This window comes from Hyperolius riggenbachi, chromosome 2, assembly GCF_040937935.1.
Source record: "Hyperolius riggenbachi isolate aHypRig1 chromosome 2, aHypRig1.pri, whole genome shotgun sequence".
In the NCBI taxonomy this organism is placed as follows: Eukaryota; Metazoa; Chordata; class Amphibia; order Anura; family Hyperoliidae; genus Hyperolius; species Hyperolius riggenbachi.
The window spans coordinates 94,647,966-94,673,609 of NC_090647.1; the positions used below are offsets into that span (position 1 = coordinate 94,647,966).

General features: G+C 44.4%; 1 protein-coding gene across 4 annotated transcripts in view; it reads right to left on the minus strand.

Moving 5' to 3' along the window:
• The window catches only part of SPART (spartin), a 57,486-nt gene that overhangs the window by 14,248 nt on the left and 17,594 nt on the right, over nucleotides 1–25,644 (minus strand). For 3 of the 4 annotated variants that reach the window (XM_068267080.1, XM_068267078.1, XM_068267079.1), the window contains 3 exons: nucleotides 13,296–14,095; nucleotides 6,002–6,232; nucleotides 3,056–3,194 (listed from right to left, as the gene is read on the minus strand). In XM_068267080.1, the coding sequence (XP_068123181.1) occupies nucleotides 3,056–3,194; nucleotides 6,002–6,232; nucleotides 13,296–14,093 (1,168 nt within the window). In that variant the 5' untranslated portion in view covers nucleotides 14,094–14,095. The remainder of the gene's footprint in view (nucleotides 1–3,055; nucleotides 3,195–6,001; nucleotides 6,233–13,295; nucleotides 14,096–25,644) is intronic. The other variant, XM_068267081.1, reaches the window with a different exon arrangement.

Consider the following 25,644-nt stretch of genomic DNA (forward strand, 5'->3'; position numbering starts at 1 on the left):
CCCTAAAGTAGCTCCAGCCAATCGTGACCACAGCCCACTCTAGGCTTACAGGCCATGCTGGATTTTAGTATCATTATGTAATTTTTTCCTAACCTATACAGAATCTTCAAAAAAATCTTAGAAGCTTTCTGAAAAGGTGTTTGTTTTTGCCTGGAGATCAGTTATAAGACAGCAGCAGTAGCTTAGTAATGTCCATGCAAGATGCACCAAACTGCAATTTCTATGGTGGAACTCCGCAGTGTAATCCTTTGAGAAAGTCAACATAAGACTATGAGCAATCATTCAAACACTATCTATTGATGTTTTAGTGACAGATGGACATTAAGCAAATAGGGATTCTTACATCTATATTTAATAACCAACAGCCCTTCAGTGTATAATAAGTTTGGCAATCTACTATAGAATTTAAAGAGAGAGTGACTTATTGACAGACATTTAGTTTGGAGGCTAGATTAAGTCATGTGATCTCTACTGAACTGCATGTTGGGTGTACACAGGTTATTCCTCTATCTACAGGGGCAGCCACTATATTTGTACATGTAGACGCTCTAAATAACAAGAAGGTATGATGAAATGTGGACTCCGTGATTTCTATCAGAGCCCCCCCCCCCCCCCCAAAAGGAAGATACATTACTGAATACCACCCAGCATGAACAGTGCTGCCCATAATTATTCATACCCCTGGCAAATTTTGACTTAAAGTTACTTTTATTCAACCAGCAAGTAATTTTTTGACAGGAAATTACATAGGTGTCTCCCAAAAGATAATAAGACAATGAACAAGAGGCATTATTGTGGGGAAAAAAAATTCTCAGCTTTTATTTACATTTGAGCAAACAGTGTCCAGTCCAAAAGTATTCATACCCTTTTCAATCCATATAAAAGCCTTTATTGGCTATTACAGCAATCAAACGCTTCCTATAATTGCAGACCAGCTTTTTGCATATCTCCACAGGTATTTTTGCCCATTCGTCTTTAGCAATGACCTCCAAATCTTTCAGGTTGGAGGGTCTTCTTGCCATCACTCTGATCTTTAGCTCCCTCCACAGATTCTCAATTGGATTCTGTCTGGGCCACTCCAAAATGTTAATGTTGTTGTCTTCTATCCATTTCTTCACCACTTTTGCTGTGTGTTTTGGGTCATTGTCATGCTGAAATGTCCACTGGTGCTCAAGGCCAAGTTTCTCTGCAGACTGCCTGATGTTGTCGTTAAGAAGCCTCATGCATTGCTCTTTTTTTCATGGTGCCCTTTACTGTGATTAGGTTCCCTGGTCCATTGGCTGAAAAAGACCCCCAAAGCATTAGGTTCCCACCACGTTTGGCAGTAGAGATGGTGTTCTTCGGGTTGAAGGCTTCTCCTTTTTTACACCAAATGAAGGAAACATCATTGTGCCCAAACTATTCAATTTTTGTTTCATCTGACTATATAACACAGAAGACCAGAAGTCGTCTTTTTTGTCCAGATGAGCATTTGCAAAGGCCAAGTGAGCTTTTGTGTGCCTTATCTGGAGAAGTGGCATTCTCTTTGGTCTACATCCGTGGAACTCAGCTGTGTGCACTGTCCGTTGGATTGTCTGCTTGTGAAATTGGCACCAGCAGAGCCCAGATTCACCAGGGTGGCCTTAGTGGTGATCTTTGGATTCTTTTTCACCCCTCTCACTATCCTCCTGGCCAGCAAAGGTGTCACTTTTGGCTTCTGACCACTTCCTCTGAAATTTTCCACAGTGCGTAACATCTTGTATTTTTTTAATAATACTTTGCGCTGTAGCCACTGGAACTTGAAAACATATCGAAATGGCCTTATAGCCCTTTCCTGACTTGTGAGCAGCCACAATGAGCAGCAGCAGGTCCTCACTGAGCTCCTTTGTCTTAGCCATAACTGCTCACAAACCAACTGCAGATAGCTGCTGTTTTTCACCTGTTGAGTTGGTTAAAACAGCTGTTCCCAGTTAATCAGGGTAATTAGGATGCTTTAGAACAGCTTGGACTATTTGGAATGGTATAGAACTTTGGATTTTTCCACAGACTGTGACAGTTTGTGAAGGGTATGAATAATTTTGGACTGGACACTATTTGCTCAAATGTAAATAAAATCTGAGAAATATACGTAGAGGTATACAGAGGCGCCGGCAGGATAAAATTAACTAAAACGTTTAAAATTGTTGTGGTTGTGGTGGTGGACCGACCAACCATAAACGGACACAAGCTGTCGAATTTCAAAACAATACACAGCGTGTAGTCTGAATAAAGCTTGGCACCTCTTCACAGAAGTGCCAAGCTTTATTCAGACTACACGCTGTGTATTGCTCCCGTCCCTTATTGCCTGAAGAAGCGGGTTCTTGCCTGCGAAACGCGTTGCGACTCTTGTACCGGGAGTATTTGAATAAACTGTCTATATGTTTTGAAATTCGACAGCTTGTGTCCGTTTATGGTTGGTCGGTCCACCACCACAACCACAACAATTTTAAACGTTTTAGTTAATTTTATCCTGCCGGCGCCTCTGTATACCTCTACGTATCTTGAAGTCCACCCTTGGTGGAAGGGTGTTTTACCCTACTATTTCCTTCTATCTACAGAGAGCGACGTTTTAACCCTGAGTGGGGACAGGCTTGTTCTCCCCACCTGCCTGAACAGTGGTTGCCTTGGAGGCAACCCTGGTTTGTGAGTATATTACTTACAGTTTATAACACATCCCACCCCTTATCAATACTTATTACACGATATTGGGCTCTCGGTCTTCTTTTCCAAAATCTGAGAAATGTTTTTGTTTCCCAGAATAATACCTCTTGTACATCATCTTATCTTTTGGGAGACACCTATGTAATTTCCCATAAAAAATAAAAAGAAAAAAAAAAATTGATGGTTGAATAAAAGTACGGTAACTAAGTCAAAATGTGTCAGGGGTATGAATAATTATGGGCAGCACTGTAGGTCATGCAATTATGTCTGTCTATACTTATTCTTCCTGTATTGGGTAATTTTTAGTTTTGTACCAGAACTTGGCTGCAGTTACTAACATGATTAAACCCAAAAGGACTGCCTCTCCTGTCTTTACCTTGTAGAATTCCATGTGCCACTTTCTCGCTCCAGGGTGGCAGGTCTTCCCTCTGCTTTGGTTCTGGTTCAGGCTCAGGAATAGTGACAATATGAACTCTCTGGCTCAGGTCTATGACTTCTCCCGTTGCTTCTCCAGGCTAGAGACCAGCACAGACAAAACATTGTATGATTATTATGAACACTTATCAGCTTCACAGATTCAAATGCCTATGGACATTCCTGTCTAGGCCACCTTAGCCAGAATCTGCAGCTCATGGGCCGGATTTACTAAGAAGAGTGGAGAGCCTGTGTAATCCAGCAAACCTGGCCAGCATTCTTTATGGAATTTTGCTGTTAGGTAGCAATGTTTGCAGCTCTTACCTGTGTCATATCAGATCTAAAGCTACATACTCGCCTTGTAATTCAGGAAGATGGATCCAGAGTTATCCCCCTGATGACGAGTGACTACACATGAAAAGTGCGAAGGAGACTTCAAGTGATCGCGGTACTTTGCATGGGAGTCGTCAGGGATCTTAAAGATCTGATCTGCCGCAATGGCCATTATCGCCGAGTGATGCTTAACGACATTTGCATGATCGTGCGCCTCTACCCACGTCGCAAGATCATGCAAACGACCCCACGATGGCAAAATATTGTTGCAAAAATTGTAAGGTAGGTACGGGCCTTAAAGAGAAACTCCGACCAAGAATTGAACTTTATCCCAATCAGTAGCTGATACCCCCTTTTACATGAGAAATCTATTCATTTTCACAAACAGACCATCAGGGGGCGCTGTATGACTGATATTGTGGTGAAACCCCTCCCACAAGAAACTCTAAGGACCGTGGTACTCCTCGCAGTTTCCTGTCTGTGAACCTTGTTGCATTGTGGGAAATAGCTGTTTACAGCTGTTTCCAACTGCCAAAAAAAGCATGCAGCAGCTACATCACCTGCCAACAGTAAAAATGTCAGAATGTAAATCAGGGATTTAAAAGATTTTACAATGGGCAAACACTGAATCATTTATACATAATTATTGTAAAAATGAAGCACTTTTATTACATTATTTTCACGGGAGTTCCTTTTTAAGTAAGAAGTAGTAAAACCTAATGGAATGCAACTGCAGTCATGTGCATGCCCCTGCAGTGGGAAATCTTTATAGTAAATCCATGCAATGTACAGCACAGCTGCAATTTCACTTACAAAATAATTCAGTTGTCACTCTACTGGCTTATAGTGTACCTTAGGTGGATTAAAATAATAATGAGATACTTGCCTATGAAGAGGCAAGCGTCCGGATCGTGCACATCCTCATGGCCTCCACTGTTGGCCCTAACGGACCCCTGGAACATACCCAACAAGATCTTGTCCGATATGTTATATTGCCACACGCCTCTTCATGCATGACCAGAGCCCTGCTGTGTCTGCGCAAGTACAGCTGTTCCTGTGTAGTAAGCCAGAGTCACTCATCCACGAGCACCTCTGTGCTACTACCCAATAGCGGCCACGCCATGAAGGAGTGCGGACACAACCTTCAAAAGCGTCCCAGGCAGTGGCGGTGTCTAGAGAAGGTCCAAGGAAGCATCTGAAGGATCCAGTAAGTATGCATCTGGAGGATCAGGTAAGTATGTGGGGATTTTTCTGTTGTTTATTTCTGCCTCGGGTTTACGTTAAACCTGTCTGTAACATTGCTTCAGTAAAGTATGGAGAGCGGTACTGTCACTGCTGTGCTGTTTGTGCACTGATGCATTAGCATAGCTTAGCTCTGAGACAATGGGCACAAGCAATTCTCTGTACCAGACTGGATGTCCTCCAGCTTATTCTGCTGGACACCTACTGCAGCATCAGTTCCAGCCATACAAAGAGTGATCTGTCCATGAAACAAAGAGGCCATTCTGTCCTAATTGTTTATCAGAAAACAGTCTGTAATGGTTTTATATATCAATCTGTTCAAGCTGTGTACTAAATACGGAGTCAATAAAGGTTTGTTTGAGCTGCATCAATAATTTAAGGAAATCAATAAGAGGAAGGCTGTCATATTTATTTCCTTTTAACAAATGCTACCTGCTTGTCTGTTTTATGGCTTCTCTGCTGGTGCTAGTCTACTTTAGGGGATCCAGCAGGAAACCTCATAGGGTAGAGTTCTCCAATCACAGTACCCTCTACAGCACAAAGCATTGTGATTGGTTGAATAGTGTGGGCGTAGCTTACTACAACCGGTCTGAAACCTAGCAGTTCCAGAGGGTGACGCCCACTAGATCACATCAGCTAAATTTCCTGCTGAGTCTCCTGAACTAGACTAGCGTTTCATTTTTCCACCTTTAATCAGTCAGAGGCTATTTTCAATCACAAAATAAGCACCCTGATACATCAGATCGAGTAAAGGTTGATCGAATGCATAATGAGAAGCTCTTGATTCTTGTTCCATCGATTGAAATAACCCGACATACTCGATCAATTCATTTCAAGAATTTATATCTATATCGGCCGATAAGAATCGATTCTACATCAAAATGAGAATTTGAATCTTGATTTATTCGATTCACTGGTTATAATAATCAATCGAAGTAAAAATAAAATAAATAAATAAAAAAATAAATAAATCGACCAGTGTATGTGTTACAATAGTTCTGTTTAAATTTCATAATTGCGTGATTTGTTCATTTCTGAATGTTGCCAAAAATAGGTATTTACATGCTTCTCATTGGAAATGCTATTACTATCTCTGCATGAATGTATCCCAATGTTGGCTAGTCTCCTTTTGTTCTTGCACATGCCACTAATTAAGAGTCTTATATTATTATTTACATGGTATTACTAGGTTGTTCTTTTCAAAAATTATCAATAAAAATTGACAACAAAATAGCAAATGCTACTGGTTGGGCTGTGAAGAGTCACTCACCCTGGGAAACTGGTTAGCACTCATAAAAGTGGTGATCACTTAAGCTGTGTCTGTAAGAGTTACCATAGTACTTGTGGTGATCTCTCTTCCGATTACCTGGATCCTCAGGTCGGACAGCTGTCTTAAGAGGTCCTCAAACAGTTCCAGGTCAGCGGCTGGCAGCTCAGCAGATAGGACCACCCCTACATAGGAGCCTGGAGCCTGGGACATCAGGTCTGGGAACATGTAGACTCCTGTGTTAGAGCGCAGTACTGGGGACTCAGTGCACATCAGTGGGTACAGCCAATCACACACCTGACAAATAAAACACAATCTACGGTTATAAAGCCAGATATGGTGCAGGTTATACACCGATTTTGGATTTCATTTAAAAGGGACTCCGAGCAGTGCAGAAACTATGGAAAGATGCATATCATTTTAAAGCTCTCTTTCTCCTCTTTCCAATGATATATAAACCGCCGCCCTACACCTAGTCTTCGCTATTTTCGCAATCGAAATTGCCGCGGCCGCGATTTCGATCACAAAAATAGAGAAAACGAAAAGGCGTAGGGCGACGATTTTGGTGTCGTCGGAAAGAGGAGAAAGAGAGCTTTAAAAATGATATCCATCTTTCCATAGTTACATTGTATTACACAGGGCGACTTTTTCTGCTGAATGGAGCTGCTGACTGAGTAAAAGCCGCCCTGTGTAATACAATGTAACTATGGAAAGATGGATAGCATTTTAAAGCTCTCTTTCTCCTCTTTCTGACGACACCAAAATCGTCACCCTACGCCTTTTAGTTTTCTCTATTTTCGCGATCGAAATCGCAGCCGCGGGAATTTTGATCGCGAAAATAGCAAAGACTAAAAGGCGTAGGGCGGCGGTTTATATATCATTGGAAAGAGGAGAAAGAGAGCTTTAAAATGATATGCATCTTTCCATAGTTTCTGCACTGCTCGGAGTCCCTTTAAAGGACCACTATCAGGAAAAATTGTAAAATTTAAAATACATGTGATCACATACAAATAAGAAATATATGTTACTTCCAGAGTAAAATGAGCCATAAATTACTTTTTTTTTACTACTTTGCTGTCACTTACAACAGAACTAACAGGTTTTGGACTAGTCCATCACCTCATGGGCACAACAGGATGAAAAGGCGCCCAGAAGGAAACAATAAAATGGATCAGGGTTGAGGTGGCTTACCTCAATGAAGACATATTCATATATAAATGAACCTTATTAGCACTGGCAACACGTTTTGTGAGTCCCTGCCCACTTCCTCAGGCCAAATCAAGTGGCACGCTATGCCTAGGCGCCTTTCATTTGGCTCTGAACACAGCATGGCACTTAATTTGGCCTGAGGAAGTGGGCAGGGACCCACAAAAACGTGTTGCCAGTGCTAATAAGCTTAATTTATATATGAATAGGTCTTCATTAAGGTTAGCCACCTCAATACTTCTCTATTTTATGGTTTTCAATTCATTGTATTACCTTCTGGGTGCCTTTTCATCCTGTTGTGCATTATACTGCCCCCCCCCCCACCTCAGGGTAGGGGGGACACCTTTGAACCCCGGCCACAGGTCCTGAGTGGAGTCAGTTTTATTGATCTCCACCCGCCTGCAGTGGTTGGTTGCCCTCTTGCAACCTTCCTTTGCTTCTTTGCTACCCCTGCTTATCACACTTTTATCCTGGTGGACTCAAAACACCAGAGCTGCAGCCATTAGGGCGCGCTTTTTAGGCAGCGTTAGGGAGTCTAGCTCACGGTGTCCTACTGAATAGGTGCTGGTTTACCGAGCAGGAAGAAGATTCGATCCCAGGCCTCCTGTGCCTGAGGCAGAGCCCTTAACCATTACACTATCCAGCCACATATAGACAATAGGTTTGGTCTGGCTAAGGATTCTAGCTTGCAGAATGATAATACATTTATGCACACTGTATGTAGATAGGAATTGGGGCAAACAGAATAGCCAGGGGGATATAAGGTGACTTCAGGGGAGCCAAAGCAACAATAGTTGATTTGATGCCTCTATTACTGTCAGGGAGCCACTAGGGTAGCAATTAGCATGTTGATAAGAGAACATTCTTTAACCAGAAGCTTTTATTTCACAAGCAAAAATAGAGGAAAAGGGGCAACAGGATAGCAGAATAAATAGAGTAGCAGGATAATTAGGTCAGAATAAAGCGAATGTCAGAATGGCTGGTACACTCAGGTCTGTGACAGCAGCAATCAATTAATAATCAGAAGGAAAGAGAACAGAGAGGAGTGAAGCTGCTTCTCTGCCATGACAGCGGCCGCTGAGACTCTACATATTTTATAAGCCAACCTCTCTCTGGCTCTGTGTTCCTGTAAGAAGGAGGACACCATTCACAGCAGAAACAGGAGCTGAAATACAGCCCCCTCCACCTAAACATCAGCATGTCAGTGGACAGCGAGTCATATACCTTTGGGAGGAAGTGATGGTGTCCCGCATGGAAAACGAAGGTACCCCTCGGATAGCAGAAAAGTGGGGCTCTACAGCAGAAACCTCAGATTCTTTACAGTCAAGGACTCTTGGCTTATTTTGTAATATACCTTCTTTCCCTGAAATTAAGACATCCCCTGAAAGCAAGCCCTTGCAGGAATTTCGAGCATGCTTAAAATATAAGCCCTACACCGAAAGTAAGCCCAAGCTGCAGTACGGGGAAAAAGTAGGGAAACTTGTCTTTCTACTGGAGCCAATGGTCTAATGGGCAGGACTAAGGCTCCATCATTAGGCCAATCACTGCATTCGCTGCTACTCGGCCCAATGGCAGAGTCTACGAGATCATTGGCTCCAGTAGATAAACAAGATTACATGCTGCTTCCTCATAGGCTGAAGAGCGGGGACACAGCAGCATGGAGCTGGGGGGGAAGTGGATTAGGGGAACATTGCAAGACACGGGGGGGGGGGGGGGGCAGCATGACATGGAGCTAGGGGTAAGAGGAGGATGGAGGGGGACATCTGAGGACACCAGGAGGACATAGGGTTACATGGAACACAGGAGTTTGGGGGGATAGAGCAGGACACAGGTACAGAGGGAGACACCAGGAGGACACTAAAGGTACAAGGGGGACACAAGAGGTGGATCCAACAGAGGAAGAGGTGGCATAGTAGGAAAGGCAGGATGACACACAGCACAGGAACTTGTGTGTTCATAGAAATATAAGATATCCACTGAAAATAAGCCTCAGCACAACATTTGGAGCAAAAATGAATAAAAGACACTGACATTTTCGGGGAAACAAGGTATGTACGGTAATAGAAATCAGGTGTTCTAACTTCGCTGTAGCCCTAAAGTGTGTACAATAAGTCTCAGCTGTGTCAGCAATGGCTCACCCATTCTGCCCCAATGCTAGGAGTGTAGCCCCAAACTAAGCAGAACTCTTCTCCAACAATGGCTGAACTTAACCACGCCTTTCATGAATAACATTAACTACCACCCTCGAATGGCTGATTTCTCACTTCATGTGTACTTTAAGGAAGGAATCTGCAAATGTTCTCTGTTAAAGGGAACCCAAAGTGAGAAGAATATGGAGGCAGCCATATTTATATGCTTTTAAATACCAGTCGCCTGGCAGCCCTACTAATCTATTTGGTTGCAGTATTGTCTGAAACACACACCTGAAACAAGCATGAAGCTAATCTTGTTAGATCTGACAATATTGTCAGAAACACCTGATCTGCTGCATGCTTGTTCAGGGTCTATGGCTAAAAGTATCAGAGGCAGAGGATCAGCAGGACAGCCAAGCAATTACTATTGCTTAAAGGGGCACTATGGCAAAAACAAATTTTAAATATGTTCAAACATATACAAATAAGAAGTACCTTTTTTCCAGAGTAAAATGAGCCATAAATTACTTTTCTCCTATGTTGCTGTCACTTACAGTATGTAGTAGAAATCTGACAGAAGCGACAGGTTTTGGACTAGTCCATCTCTTCATAGGGGATTCTTAGGGATTTGTTTAATTTTCAAAAGCACTTAGTGAATGGCAGTTGCTCTGTCCAGCTGCCAAAAAAACTGCGTAGCAAGCAGGGAAGCTGGCCAGAATCATTGTTTGAATCCTATTAAGGCAATATCTTTATAAAGAATAAAAGCCTTGCTGAGAATCCCCTATAGATGGACTAGTCCAAAACCTGTCACTTCTGTCAGATTTCTACTACCGGTACCTACAGTAAGTGACAGCAACATAGGAGAAAAGTAATTTATGACTCATTTTACTCTGGAAAAAAAACATTTCTTATTTGTCTATGTTTGCACATATTTTAAAGTTTACAATTTTTCGCCATAGTGCCGCTTTAAATGGAAATAAATATGGCAGCCTTCATATCTCTCTCGCTTCAGTTTTCCTTTAAGAGGGGTCCGCTGGGGCTGACAGAGGGATTATTTTAGTTAGCAGGTAGCACTGACAGGTAAGTAATGCAGTCTTCTTTTTTGGAAGTGTGAAGATGTACATTTACCCCCTTTAGATACACTTTAGTCTTTCACATTACTACTCAAACCTGAATGAAATAAAGGAATGCGATTCACAGCATTAGTCGGGTTGGTGAGCATCATGTGATTATTGGGCAATGCTCCTAGCTATGTCAACAATGGGAAATCCCGGCTGCATGTGATTTCACATGACTGCAGTACTCACTTTTCTGGTATGTGTGCAGGTACTCTGCTAACACAACTGTTCATAACTCCAGTAAACATATATTCCTTATGGATAGTTTCATGCAGGTTGATTGTATAACAATAACAACCAGGAATATAGAATTCTTAACTGTTCAGACCACCAAAGACTAAAATATTAATCTCCTGTAGATATCAGAGAGTTTAGTGGTCTTTTGATGTCCTAGATCAGGGCTGCCCAATAGGTTGATCGCGATCTACCGGTAGATCGCGACCGCCTTCTCGGTAGATCGCATCTCGTTAAATGTTGCGGCCAGCAGCTCATCATGTCTAGCTGCCGGCCGCTGGCCAATAAGGATGCATGGGAGGAGAGGCGGCGAGGAGAGAGGTAGGAGAGAGGCGGCGCGACCGCTACGTCATGGCTGGGGGCGGCGGCGGGCAGCCCGCAACGTGCGTGCTTGTAACGTGCCAGGCGCCGCCCCCAGCCATGACGTAGCAGCCGCGCCGCCTCTCTCCTCGCCGCCTCTTCTCCCCTGCATCCATATTGGCCAGCGGCCTGCCTGCCAGTCCTAGAGCGTTCCAGGAGTCCAGGGGACCTGGCTAACCTACACTGCAGGTACATATACCTGGCTAACCTACACTGAGGGCCAATATACCTGGCTAACCTACACTGAGGGCCCATATACCTGGCTAACCTACACTGAGGGCCCATATACCTGGCTAACCTATACTGAGGGCACGTAACCTATGCTGCAGGCACATATACCTGGCTAACCTATGCTGCAGGCACATTTACCTGGCTAACCTACGCGGGGGGGGGGGGGGGGGGGGGCGTGCTTAGCATTTAAAACGTTGGTAGATCTCCTGGCCTCTGCAAATTTTAACGTAGCTCGCAAGCCGAAAAAGTGTGGGCACCCCTGTCCTAGATGTTTTAAGATTTGAGTCATAAGAATCACTCTCCTTAAAGGGAACCTAAACTGAGAAGGACATGGACATGAGAAGGACATGGATTTTTCTTTTTAAAATAATACCAGTTGCCCGACTCTCCTGCTGAGCCTGTGTCTCTAATATGTTTAGCCACAGCCCCTCAACAAGCATGCAGATCAGGTGCTCTGACTGAAGTCAGACTGGATTAGCTGCATGCTTGTTTCAGGTGTGTGATTCAGCCAAAGAGATCAGCAGGACTGACAAGCAACTGGTATGGTTTAAAAGGAAACATCTATATCCCTCTCAGTTACAGGGGTTCTGTGGAGGGTATTAAAAACAAAAACTGACACTTACCTGGGGCTTCTATCAGCCCCCTGCAGCTGTCATGTCCCGCACCGTCCTCCTACCATTGTCCGTTCCCCGCTGCCGGTCCTGGTCTAATTATTCGTCTAACTAGAATACTGCGTGCTCCAGCTCCCGTCTCTGGGAGCTTACTGCGCGGGTACAGTACAAGAAAACCTCATACTGTGCCAGCGCAGTAAGCTCCCAGAGACGCAAGTGGGAACGAACACGCAAGCAGCCAAGGCCGCAGTTGCATCAGAAGCATAATTAGAACGGAGGATCGTAGGAGGACAGCACGGGACATGACAGCTGCAGGGGTCCGATAAAAAACTGACACTTACCTGAGGCTTCTGTTTTAAATACCCTCCACAGAACCCATTTAAGGTTCCCTTTAAACAATGTAGGGGCAGGTGCTGGTGATCACATAGATTTGTGCGCAATTCTCGCCATTACATTTGGGCGTCACCATAGGCACCCATTCAAACATTGGCGATCAGGGTAAACTTGGGCATGAGAAGCCCGCTATTTATAGCTGCAATTTACTGTGCGGGTGGCCCTGGCATCCAATATTTTGGACTTACTCTCTCTGGAAGATTTTAACTAGAGATGGAACTAAATCATTCCACTGAACTATAACCACTCTATAGGTGCATAATTACTATGATATTACCTCTACCTGGGTTAAAATGATACAAACACTATATATAAGTAATGACATAAAATGACACATGTGACATCCTTCTTCGGGTCCTGACCTACTTATAACTAGTTGTTATTGGGTATGTGTTGATCGTTTTACCCAAATGTTATGTTGTACTGTTGTACTAAAAAGATAAATAAAAATTTACCTGTAAAAAAAAAAAGGAGCAAAGTCAAAAAAGGTTCTCAAATACCTCGAACCTTACAAATCCTGTACATAACAATTACATGATACATGTGAGAAACATAATAATCCAAACTCGTGTCCTTTGTCCACATCTGCCTCCCATCCATCCTCCTCTGCTCCTTCCTCCTCCCCCCCCCCCCCCCCGCATAGATACAAGTAGTGGCAGATGGGAATGGGGGGGGGGGGAGCAGAGAAGGATGACGGGGGAGAGGGAGGAGGACAGTACGGGAGCGTAGAAGGAGCGGGGATGCAATGCTGCTACTTCAGGAATATAATTGCAGAAATGACGTTGGGATACGAATCTTTAATCTTTTTCAAGATATGAGGGATTCCCACCTTTTTCCCACACTTTATAATATGGAATTTTTAAAAAGTTGGAAGCCCCAAGACAGACAACAAGAGAACAAAGAAGTAGGACAAAAATGGACGGATGAACCCTGTATATTGTGCCAAGACAGTTCCAAGATGTCTTGGCAAATTATGAAAAAACACAATAACTGCTTATATACATAAGGCCTTATGAACACAAGTGGAAAACCCAGTCGTACTCTCAAGCAAAAAATATTCTGGAGGGTGCCTTACCTGGAGAAAAGCTGGAGGTCGGCTCTGAGCCAGTTCACTGCTGGTGTCCATAAACTTTATAATGCGTAGATAGCCAGGATATGAGGGGGCGCTCACTTCTCCATCTGGTGTCACAAAGAAGATCTGGACCCCTCTTGGAATAAGAATGAGTTCCTCGGCATCTACCCCCAGAGTCTGCACCGGGGGAGGCTGTGCCGCCATAGTATAGAACTCATCCCCCACAAAAGACTGCTCCCCCGACTCCGTGCCATAGGAGACTGTGAAATGTCCATCAGTGGCCTGGGGGGTGTATGCTGGTGGGGCCGCTACTCCTGCTATAAATGGATTTACTTGTACTCCATTATCTGTTACACAGGAGGTGCCACTTGCCGCCTCAGGTGGGAATAAAGGAAGCGTGGGGACCGGTGGTCTGGCAGGCTTCTCTTTCTGTGCAGCAGGCAGTGTTGGGTACAGAGGCGATGCTGCTGCAGCAGAAGGGTCAGGTACAGCCCCGGTCATACTCTGCTGCAAGATGTTCAGTCTGGTATTCACATTCTCCAGTGTCTCCCTCATCTTTACTTGCATCAGTCTGGCAGAGTCCCAAGCTGGCCCGATGCACTGAGGTCCCTGCAAGGAGACACCCAACCCTCTTGTCAGATGCTCCTGGCCTTGTCTGTAGAAGTTGCGGGCATCTTCCTTGTAGCCATTCTCATCTGCGCTCAAACCTTTATTAATGTACAGGAAGGCTTTCCTGTACTCCTCCTCAATACTGCGAATTAAAGCAATTTCCTGCATCTCTGGAAGCGGCTGCTTCTCCATCACTGGAATGGCAAAGAAAAACAAAAACTTAATTTGAGAGTAAATGCATGTAAATGGACAATTTCATTCATTTGCATAGAGAGAAACTAGATGCTAGGAACAAAGGTAAGGCTGCTGGATCTCAAACCTGGATTTAGACCAACTGACCGATTTATTGCAAGTATCAAAGTGCAGAGCACGTTGTTTTGCAAGAGCATACAGGTCGAAGCGTCTTGCTCTGCACTTTGGTACTTGCAATAAATCAGCCAATCGGCCTAAATCCAGGTTTGAGACCCAGCAGCCTCTTTTGTTTGAGACCTTTGGTACATAGGGGTTTTAGCTGGTAGACTCTCCGGTCTGGTTAACTATTTAGGTTGCAGCATTGAGTCATCTTTCTGATGCTTTAGAAACTAGATGCTAGACCAGGGTTGTCAAACTCAATTCACATAAGGGGCCAGCAGAATCTGGGGGATTAAAGTCTTGAATCTGATTAAGGTCTTGAATCTGATTGTGCATTTATGACATCTTGCAGCATGTCCGATTGATACATGCAACCAACTTCGGGCCGAAATTGGTTGTATTGTCGGTTGGGTATGCTCTTGGCGCGCCGATTTTAATCCGATTCGATCAGCATTAGATGGGGCCCTTACGGGGAAAAAAAAACGGTGCTGCCATAGGTGCCTATTATTAAATACGAGATTTGCGGCAAAGAAGGGGAAGTTGGGCGCACAGCGGTGCCAGTTATCAGGAGCCTCTGGATGCCGAAATGCACCTTCTTATCCTCCGGCCACCCAAATTTGCTTTCTTGGCTGCAAATCATGGCTCTGTGGGGGAAGGGGGTTGGCTGAAGGCATTGGTAGTGAAGGGTTCTTTGTGAAAGTAGGGTTACGTTTAGCCATAGTAAGATATCGGTAAAGACGAACGATATTTTAATATCGGAATCCAGCACTAATGTATCGCTAATTTTAGTGATATTCTACTAGCCGCAATACCCTGTTCCCTCTCTTCTAGGTGCTTTTTTTTTTCATGTATGCAGTCGGGGGAAAGGGGGGGCACTATGCACTGTACACATTCTAGGTCAGCCACCTCAGCTGAGAACAGTGTAGCGTTTGTACAAGGCTTTATCTAATAAGTCACAGGAACCCAATTACCAGCAAAGATCCTGAGTGCAGCTACCATATATTACAATGACTTAACTGGGTCAATATTAACTTATGTAGCGGCCGGTTTTTCACTTTTACAAAAAAGTAAAATCTAGTTACCAAGCAGTGGTTCAAAATATACCTCCTACATTTCATATGCTAGCAGTACCGCAGGGAATACAGGGGTACAGAACATAGCAAGCGAATCAAGGAGCAAGCAAGGATTGTACCAAGATTGAAGGTTTTTCCCGACAACAGAAACCACTCATAATAGTAAGCAAGTTTACTTTCTGTAGTTCCACTAGCTATCTGATAAGGGAGATTCCCATACAGTACACGGTGCACGTCCAGTGTGAATCTTGCATGCTGATTGCATTGCAGTGACAATGGACAGTATGACAAAACGGCAGTGGTTACACATTCGGTATAGACAACGCTGGGGAAAAAAACATCACACAAGCAGATTACAAGGAAGCAGTTACGTAACACAGCTGATAATAGCTCAGACACCGCTGGGATCACTATAATCCACTCACAGGCAGAGCTGAAGCACATGTATAACAGCGTTATTACACCACACAGTGTTCTAACAATCCTGAGGAAACACCACAGCAAGCACAAAGTATCACCAGAAATTAAGATCCACAAACATACTGCATGCATTATTGCATAATCAAATTATAGAGCAGTTCATTCAGATACTACTGCATACATACTGCATGTTTAATAATTCTTTAGAGCATACATGTCAAACTCCAGCCCGTGGTCCAAATCTGGCCTGCAAGTGGTCACCCCCCCCCCCTCCCTTTGCATTATCTCTGGCCCACTCCAGACCACCAGGGAAGCTATAGTGGAGGTGACGCACTAGACCACCAGGGAAGCCATATGGGGGAAGGAGGGGAAAAGCACTAGAAACCAGGGAACTGTATAGGGGAGGAAAGGGGGCCACTAGACACCAGATACCGTAAATGTATAGGAGAGGGAGGAGACATTAGACATCAGGGAAATGTATAGGTGAAGGGGGATCACTAGACACCATGGAACTGTATAGGGGAAGGAGGGGGGCACTAGACATTGTGCTTGGAGAGTTGTTTGGGAGAGAAACGCTTTCAATAGATTTTCATTAATGTGTACTAGGGACGAGAAGAGTCTCTGGTACCATACTTATAGGGGGCTTCCTTAAAGTGTAACTGCTGCACATACAGTGGAGGAAATAATTATTTGACCCCTCACTGATTTTGTAAGTTTGTCCAATGACAAAGAAATGAAGTCTCAGAACAGTATCATTTCAATGGTAGGTTTATTTTAACAGTGGCAGATAGCACATCAAAAGGAAAATTGAAAAAAATAACCTTAAATAAAAGATAGCAACTGATTTGCATTTCATTGAGTGAAATAAGTTTTTGAACCCTCTAACAATAAAAGACTTAATACTTAGTGGAAAAACCCTTGTTTGCCAGCACAGAGGTCAAACGTTTCTTGTAATTGATGACCAAGTTTGCACACATTTTAGGAGAAATGTTGGTCCACTCCTCTTTGCAGTTCATCTCTAAATCCCTAAGGTTTCGAGGCTGTCTCTGTGCAACTCTGAGCTTGAGCTCCCTCCATAGGTTTTCTATTGGATTAAGGTCCGGAGACTGACTAGGCCACTCCATGACCTTAATGTGCTTCTTCTTGAGCCACTCCTTTGTTGCCTTTGCTGTATGTTTTGGGTCATTGTCGTGCTGGAACACCTATCCACGACCCATTTTCAGTTTCCTGGCAGAGGGAAGGAGGTTGTCGTTCAGGATTTCACGATACATGGCTCCGTCCATTTTCCCGTTAATGCGATTAAGTTGTCCTGTGCCCTTAGCAGAAAAACACCCCCAAAGCAAAATGTTTCCACCCCCATGCTTGACGGTGGGGACGGTGTTTTGGGGGTCATAGGCAGCATTTTTCTTCCTCCAAACACAGCGAGTTGCGTTAATGCCAAAGAGCTCTATTTTGGTCTCATCAGACCACAGCACCTTCTCCCAGTCACTCATAGAATCATTCAGGTGTTCATTGGCAAACTTCAGACGGGCCTGCACATGTGCCTTCTTGAGCAGGGGGACCTTGCGAGCCCTGCAGGATTTTAATCCATTGCGGTGTAATGTGTTTCCAATGGTTTTCTTGGTGACTGCGGTCCCTGCTAATTTGAGGTCATTCACTAACTCCTCCCGTGTAGTTCTAGGATGCTTTTTCACCTTTCTCAGAACCATTGACACCCCACGAGGTGAGATCTTGCGTGGAGCCCCAGAGCGAGGTCGATTGATGGTCATTTTGTGCTCCTTCCATTTTCGAACAATCGCACCAACAGTTGTCACCTTCTCTCCCAGCTTCTTGCTAATGGTTTTGTAGCCCATTCCAGCCTTGTGCAGGTCTACAAGTTTGTCTCTGACATCCTTGGACAGCTCTTTGGTCTTTCCCATGTTTGAGAGTTTGGAGTCTGCTTGATTGATTGATTCTGTGGACAGGTGTCTTTTATACAGGTGACTAGTTAAAGAGAGTCTGAAGCGAGAATAAATCTCGCCTCAGACCTCCTAAATAGCAGGGGCATTTGTGCCCTTGCTACAACGCCGCTATCCCGCGGCTGCACGAGGGTCCCTGTCCCCCCCAAATCCCCTCCGTAATGCGGGGGAGCGCTTCCGCATTGGGGCAGGGCTAACCGCCGCAGCCCTGCCCCACGCGCATCTGTCAGCGCGTATCTCCGCCTCTCCCCCGCCCCTCTCAGTCTTCCTTCACTGAGAGGGGCGGGGGAGAGGCGGCGATGCGCCGCTGATAGACGTGACTGGAGGCAGGGCTGCAGCCGTTAGCCCTGCCTCCAGGAGCGACCAAAAGCACGACCAAGTCGTGCTGGGGTGGGTTTGGGGGTGAAGGGACCCCCTTTGTGCGGCGCGATAGCGGCGGTTTAGCAGGGGCACGCGTGCCCCTGCTAACTATGAGCTCTGAAGCGAGATTTATTCTCGCTTCAGAGTCTCTTTAAGACAGGTGTCCTTAATGAGGGTGACTGAGTAGAAGTGTCTAACCACTCTGTGGGAGCCAGAACTCTTGATGGTTGGTAGGGGTTCAAAAACTTATTTCACTCAATGAAATGCAAATCAGTTGCTATCTTTTATTTAAGGTTACTTTTTCGATTTTTCCTTTTGATGAGCTATCTGCCACTGTTAAAATAAACCTACCATTGAAATAATACTGTTCTGAGACTTTTCATTTCTTTGTCATTGGACAAACTTACAAAATCAGTGAGGGGTCAAATAATTATTTCCTCCACTGTAAATTCAAAAATCAATTCTTTATTTGTATCTGGTAAACAAGTAATAGGGCTGCTAACCAGGCAATCCAAAAGTTAAAATCACTGTTCCTTTTCTTGTTGATAAATGATCATTCCCCGGTTTACCTGACTTATTTGGTACACACAAAATTTGGTGCACAAAAAAGAAGTTGCAGGGCATGCTGGGTTGTCCTTTTTTGCTTCTCTACTTTCCCCTCAGACTTAACTAATGCAGCCTGATTGGCTGAAGCTTCTTTCCCTCCTGTTTTCCCCTCCCACACCTCTGTTCCTCTCTGATTGGCCAATATTTCTCATGCTGAGACAATGCACTTTCTATAGTAGAGGGCGGGCAATGCATACACAATCAGGCAGAAGAGATTAAGGGAGTAAATGACATCAGCACTGGCTTTGAATTCGCCACACTTAAAATAGGAAATACTAAGAAGGATTTTCACTTTTATTACTGTAGAAAAATCACTGAAATCAAAACATGGACAGTGCAATACAAATGTTATGTAAGTAGAGCAAGTATTTTTTCTACTTATATATGTATTTTTTTTCCTGAGATAGTATGGCTGACAGCTCCTCTTTAAAGAGAAACGGAACTGAAAATAAGAAGTCAAAATACCCATACACAGGTCATACTTACATCCTGTGTAGTCTACTTCTCAAGCTCTTTCTCCTCTCCTGCCTCCCATTTGTCCACTGTGATCAATGGAATTATCCATCCTCCATTTTAAAAATGGCCATTACCCCATAACAGCTTCATGGTTAGCATACTGTTAAACTGTAATATCGCCCACTTGAGCCATAGGGAAACATGGACATTACCTTGCACATTCAGTTATAACTGACAGCTGCTGATATATAACTGACAGCAACTGGTATATTTCAGTTCTGACAAAATATTGTCAGAACTGGAAGGGAGCACTGTAAGAAGGAAATGGTGAGCTTCTGAGAGGAACTGACTGTGAGGTTAGTATGTAATATTCATTTGCAGCTATGTCATGTGTTTATTTTAAATAATTTTACTCGCTTCAGGTTCCCTTTAAGCTGCTGCTCGTCCCTCGCCATCTCCCAGGGTGACTCCTGTCACTTGCAATTGTCCCCGAAAGCCTGGCCGAGTTGCGTTCCATCGTGCATACGCGGCCTGGCCAGGTGCGCTCCCTGCCGTGCTCCTGTCTGTGGGAGCGATCTGCGCTTGTGCAGAAATACTGCGCAACCGCAGATCACTCCCAGGGACAGGAGTGCGGCAGGGGAGCGCACCTGGCAGGGCCGCGCATGTACGATGGAACGCAACTCGGCTAGGCTTTCGGGGACAATTGCAAGTGAGCTCCTGTTAAGTATGGATCGTGAGAGGATTCTCGTCTCAGGTTCACTTTAAATTCAATGTTATCGACTCTAATGTCTAATCTACTAAAATGTCTATTGGGTGGGAGGGCCTAACCTGAGTTTTATAGCAATGTGTTGGTTTGATGGTACCTTGTGACAGCCAAGCCTCCATCTGGTCTTTGATACTGCTATAAGCTGAGTAGCTGAGTATGGAAGCAATGCCAGCTATCTGGACCCTCTCATACAGTATCACTCACAGTAATGTGGCTGCACCACTTTTAGGAGTCACACAATGGCCGACTGCTGCACTGGATAGAAGCACCTCCAATGTGCCCAAACTTAGAGAGTCAATTTGGGTCTTTCCAGTTCCCTCTTCTTCCTCACGGTTTGTTGTTTATCAAGGCTTTATTCACTGACCTGATTATAGACAAGCAAATACTGATTGATTTATCAGCCTGCCGATGAGCAGAGGTGGCCATATATCTCTCAACTTGGCGGCCGGTCGACCATCGGATTTATTAATTATTATCGAACTGGGTGAAAATCAGTGCTGCCAACAGCATGCCCAATCAAGCATGCGACCAATTTCGGGCCAAAATTGGCTGCATGCATCAATCGGACATGCTGTAAGATGTCGGGCCGTCGTGGTCGATAGGGTGTTCAGCAATAACGGCGAGCGATATCGGGATGAGCGATGATCCCCCCGGGGCTATTCCCCCCAGAGTATAAATGTGCCCCCCCAATGTGTGCATTTATATATTGCCTGTCCTGTTTTGCTCGCCGTGCTTTGCCCATCTGTCTTGGCTTATTCCCACGCCGTCGTCGTATAGTGGGTGGCGCGTTTGATGCTAAATGCCGGTGGCGTGTGAAGCGCAAATGGAGGCAACGGCTTGAGAAAGGGCTGAAACATGAAACAGTGGGCTGTCGCCGCGTAGTCATTTTTAGTTGACGTTTCACTAAAGAGCTATATATTTTTGGAAGTGCCAGCCTCCATCGTGTTTGAACACACAGGGGGCACATTTATGCAGTAGGGGGTCAGCGGCGAGCGCACCCAATTACTCAGAGGTTTCATTCTGAAATTGATCGGGAATCGGCCTGTGGTGTATGGGCAGAGAGAGAGAGGGCAGAGTCAGAGAGAGATCTGTCTCTTGGTCGAATCTGCCCATCATCGCTAGAACATTTATATTATGTAGCCTGGACTCAGCCCGCTATGGGGTGGGTGGATTCTAGCTGGTTCTTGAAGTCTCCTGAAGTTTGGACATTGTTCTTTGCACTCCCGTATTACACAAGCCTGTTTGTGATACATGTTTACAAGCAGTTGTCATAAATTGGCATGCGATTAAAATAGTAGCTTCATTGTTGCCACGTCACTAAATGTAATCACATGAGATCTCGTGGAAGCTCTTCATGCAGTAGATCTAATTATGTCGCTTGTGTTTTCCATAAGCCAGACAAGAGGATACGGGGACAGATCATGAGGAGGAGGAGGAGATACAGGTCATGCTGGGCTTATCACATGATTTCCTCACAGCTCTCTATCTTTCCCAGTACAAGTCCTTCACCCCCAGAATATACGGTAGTCCCAAGCGCCTCACTGCTCAGTCACTCTGTACATTCTACATCTTCTATTACAGTCAGCTGATGGGAATCCTGTAGACAACATATTGTATATCACAGCTCTCCTTAAATGCTCTTATGTCAGAGGAAACATTTACCCTAAACAACCTCTATATAACAAACAATCAGAATCAGAATCACTTTATTTCGCCAAGTACAGCAGAGCTATACTCAGAATTGATTGTGGTACACATGGCATAGACATAGTATAACATGGTATAAGAGGACAGATGCGCAACACATACAACAAACAATGATACAAGTAAAGAAATGCAGTAGAGATATGGATATGGCCTACACGTGAAACAGTCCCGAGGCAACAGTTAGATATGGATATGGCCTACACGTGAAACAGTCCCGAGGCAACAGTTAGATATGGATATGGCCTTCACGTGAAGCAGTCCCGAGGCAACAGTTAGATATGGATATGGCCTTCACGTGAAGCAGTCCCGAGGCAACAGTTAGATATGGATATGGCCTACACGTGAAACAGTCCCGAGGCAACAGTTAGATATGGATATGGCCTTCACGTGAAGCAGTCCCGAGGCAACAGTTAGATATGGATATGGCCTTCACGTGAAGCAGTCCCGAGGCAACAGTTAGATATGGATATGGCCTACACGTGAAACAGTCCCGAGGCAACAGTTAGATATGGATATGGCCTTCACGTGAAGCAGTCCCGAGGCAACAGTTAGATATGGATATGGCCTACACGTGAAACAGTCCCGAGGCAACAGTTAGATATTGATATGGCCTACACGTGAAACAGTCCCGAGGCAACAGTTAGATATGGCCTTCACGTGAAACATTTTGTTGGCTCTCAAAACCACCTGACTTTGCTTTCATAGCCCCTAAAATTTACACATGCCGGGGGGGGGGGGGGGGGGTGTTTGTGGCTACACATGTTATGGGTGTGAAGATCATGATGGCCACACTTGTTTTATATGCCTTGTAGGATGGCCCCCCAGACTTTGAGGGTCACCAAAAGGAGGCAAGGGAAGGGGCATGAACATTAAGTGGCCTCATGATTTGCAGTTACAACCCTGACACATGCTAAGGACTAATTAACACAAATGTTAAGACACTCATTTTCTCATCACAGTCACTTACTGCCTTACAAATTGTGCCTATAGAAACATCACCAGTTGTATAACCAGGCTCTTGTTATTGGCCCGTGCTCAGTGTTAAGCCAATCTGGCAGTAAAAAAAAAAAAAAAAAAAAGTTTCATATCAGTCATTTTGAGCTTTTAGAGGTATTAGTACGTTCTATACCTCCTCTTATCAAAAGAACGCCTGATAAATAACATACAGCACTATGTGACAAGCACAATATAGTACAAGTGGAAACCACCAGAATTCATCTATATTAAAGCGGATCTGAGATGAAAAACTAACTATAACAAGTAACTTGTCTATATATCTTATCTAAAGTTTAGATAGTTTACACAGCAAATCTAGCTGCAAACAGCTTTAATAGAATATGATTATTTCTTCCTGTGATACAATGACAGCAGCTATGTTGTTTGTAAACATTACACAGAGGCAAGCTTATCTGTATCTTGAGCAAAAAAAACCTAATCCCCCCTCCTCCTCCCCTCTGCCTCTGAAATCTCTGGCTAGTAATACCTCCCCCTCCTCCAGCCCAGACTGAGCTCCCATGAGCCCTTGCTACTGCCTGAAAGTGCCTTGGCTCTCTGAAACCCTCTGGGCATAGCTTGCTTAGTTTATAGGGAATTAGAGTATTAAAACAAAAACAAAAAAGTATTTGGCTTGAGGAATGCCCTATAAACAATAGGAAAGGAACACAATTATGCAATGAGTAAAAGTTCATCTCGGATCCACTTTAACCACTTTAAACCCACAGCAAGTTTAGATATGCATCACTTTAACTACTACAGTAATAACTTCTTAAGATATCTATCTGATTGACAATTTTTGTGTTTTCCCAATAAAAAGGGTTTATCTGTAGAAATATGAGATACATACAAATGAGTATTTACGGTACATACAAATAGCGCCTTTGTAAAGAGCTTAAAGAGGAACTCCAGTGAAAATAATTTAATAAAAAAAAGTGCTTCATTTTTACAATAATTATGTATAAATGATTTAGTCAGTGTTTGCTCATTGTAAAATCTTTCCTCTCCCAGATTCACATTCTGACATGTATTACATGGTGACATTGTTACTGTGGGCAAGTTATGTAGCTGTTTCTAGCTGCTCTGGCTGGTACAGACAGCTTTAAACAGCCATTTCCTGTCTGTGAACATTGTTACATTGTGGCAGTTTGCCCAGAGTACCGCGGTATTCAGAGCCTCTTGTGGGAGGGGTTTCAGCACAAAATTAGTCACACATCGCCCCCTGATGGTCTGTTTGTGAAAATCATTGTATTTCTCATGTAAAAGGGGGTATGAGCTACTGATTGGGATAAAGTTCAATTCTTGGTTGGAGTTTCTCTTTAAACTGGTCTGAAACTGACATAACATTCAATACAAATGTGTTTTCCTGCTTTGTATTACTCATACAGTTACTATATTTGCTTTTGTGCATGAATAATATTGCCTGTTCACAAATTACAAGTTTCCAAAGTGTAGTTTTTCTTGCCCTGAAAGCTGGCATTGCATTTTATTCTTTCTATTATAATTGCTTTTTATTATATATTAAAATCTTCTAATGAGCTATTCTGAACTGTGTGTGCCTGAAGCAGAGACAGTTTCTCAGAGAGTGTTTGTTTACATTCCAGTGCTGATACATTTGTGTTTAACAAGTAAAAAAAAAGATACTGTTATCTCCAGTTTGGATGTGGATTTGAAGCTGAACAGCAAAACAAAGTACTTTGTTTAACCATTTCAGTGATCTTCTGCTCAAATTTTTTTCTTGGATAGTAGCTTTAAAGAGAACCCGAGGCGGGTTTGAAGAATATTATCTGCATACAGAGGCTGGATCTGTCTATACAGCCCAGCCTCTGTTGCTATCCCAAACCCCCCTAAGGTCCCCCTGCACTCTGCAATCCCTCATAAATCACAGCCACGCTGCTGACAAACAGCTTGTCAGAGCTGGCTGTGTTTATCTCTATAGTGTCAGTCTGCTGCTCTCCCCGCCTCCTGCAGAACTCCAGTCCCCGCCTGTATCGTTTCCCTCCCTGCTGATTGGAGGGAAGGGACGGGGGCAGGGACCGGAGCTATGCAGGAGGCGGGGGAGCAGCTGAGACTGACACTACAGATGTAAACACAGCCTCACACCACGGCTGTGATTTATGAGGGATTGCAGAGTGCAGGGGGACCTTAGTGGGGTTTGGGATAGCAACAGAGGCTGGGCTGTATAGGCAGATCCAGCCTCTGTATGCAGATACCATTCTTTAAACACACCTCGGGTTCTCTTTAAAGCTGTAAGGAATCTTTTAGAGCTAAGTAGAAATGCTGACTTTCAGACTACTTTAAAGAGGATCTGTAACGTCAAAAGATCCCCTGGGGGGTACTCACCTCGGGTGGGGGAAGCCTCCGGATCCTAATGAGGCTCCCCACGCCGTACTCCGTCCCTCAGGGGTCTCGCTGCAGCCCTCCGAGAAAGATGACGTCAATATTTACCTTCCTGGCTCCTGCGCAGGCGCTCTGAGCTGTCGGCTCCGAAGTAGGCGGAAATACCCGATCGCCGTCGAGTCTGCTCTACTGCGCAGGTGAAAGTTTCCGGCGCCTGCACAGTAGAATGGACCCGACTGAGATCGGGTATTTCCGTGTAGTTCGGAGCCGAGAGCAGCCACAGCGCCCCCGCTGGAGCCTGCAAGGGTAAATATTGAACTGACAGTCGGGTCTGTCGCCGGCTGTTCAGAGGGCTGCAGCGAGACCCCCGTGGGACAGAGGACGGCGTGGGAAGCCTCATTAGGATCCGGAGGCTTCCCCCACCCGAGGTGAGTACCCCCCAGGGGATCTTTTTGATGTTACAGAGTATCTTTAAGTTTGTAAAAATAAAAAAAAACAAAAAACAAAACTAAAAACACCGGCAGCGTGCATAGAAATTCTGCAGGTTGCCAGTTTTTCCCCACATGCTCAGCAGGTTAGCATGGTTGGACAATGCTTTCCACAGGCCAAGGCGAAAAAACAAAAACCTTCCTAGTGTATCAGGTTTTCTGTCTGAAAAGATGTTACATTCTCATGACAGCAGTATCATGCTCGTCAAGCTAAAGGTGCCCATT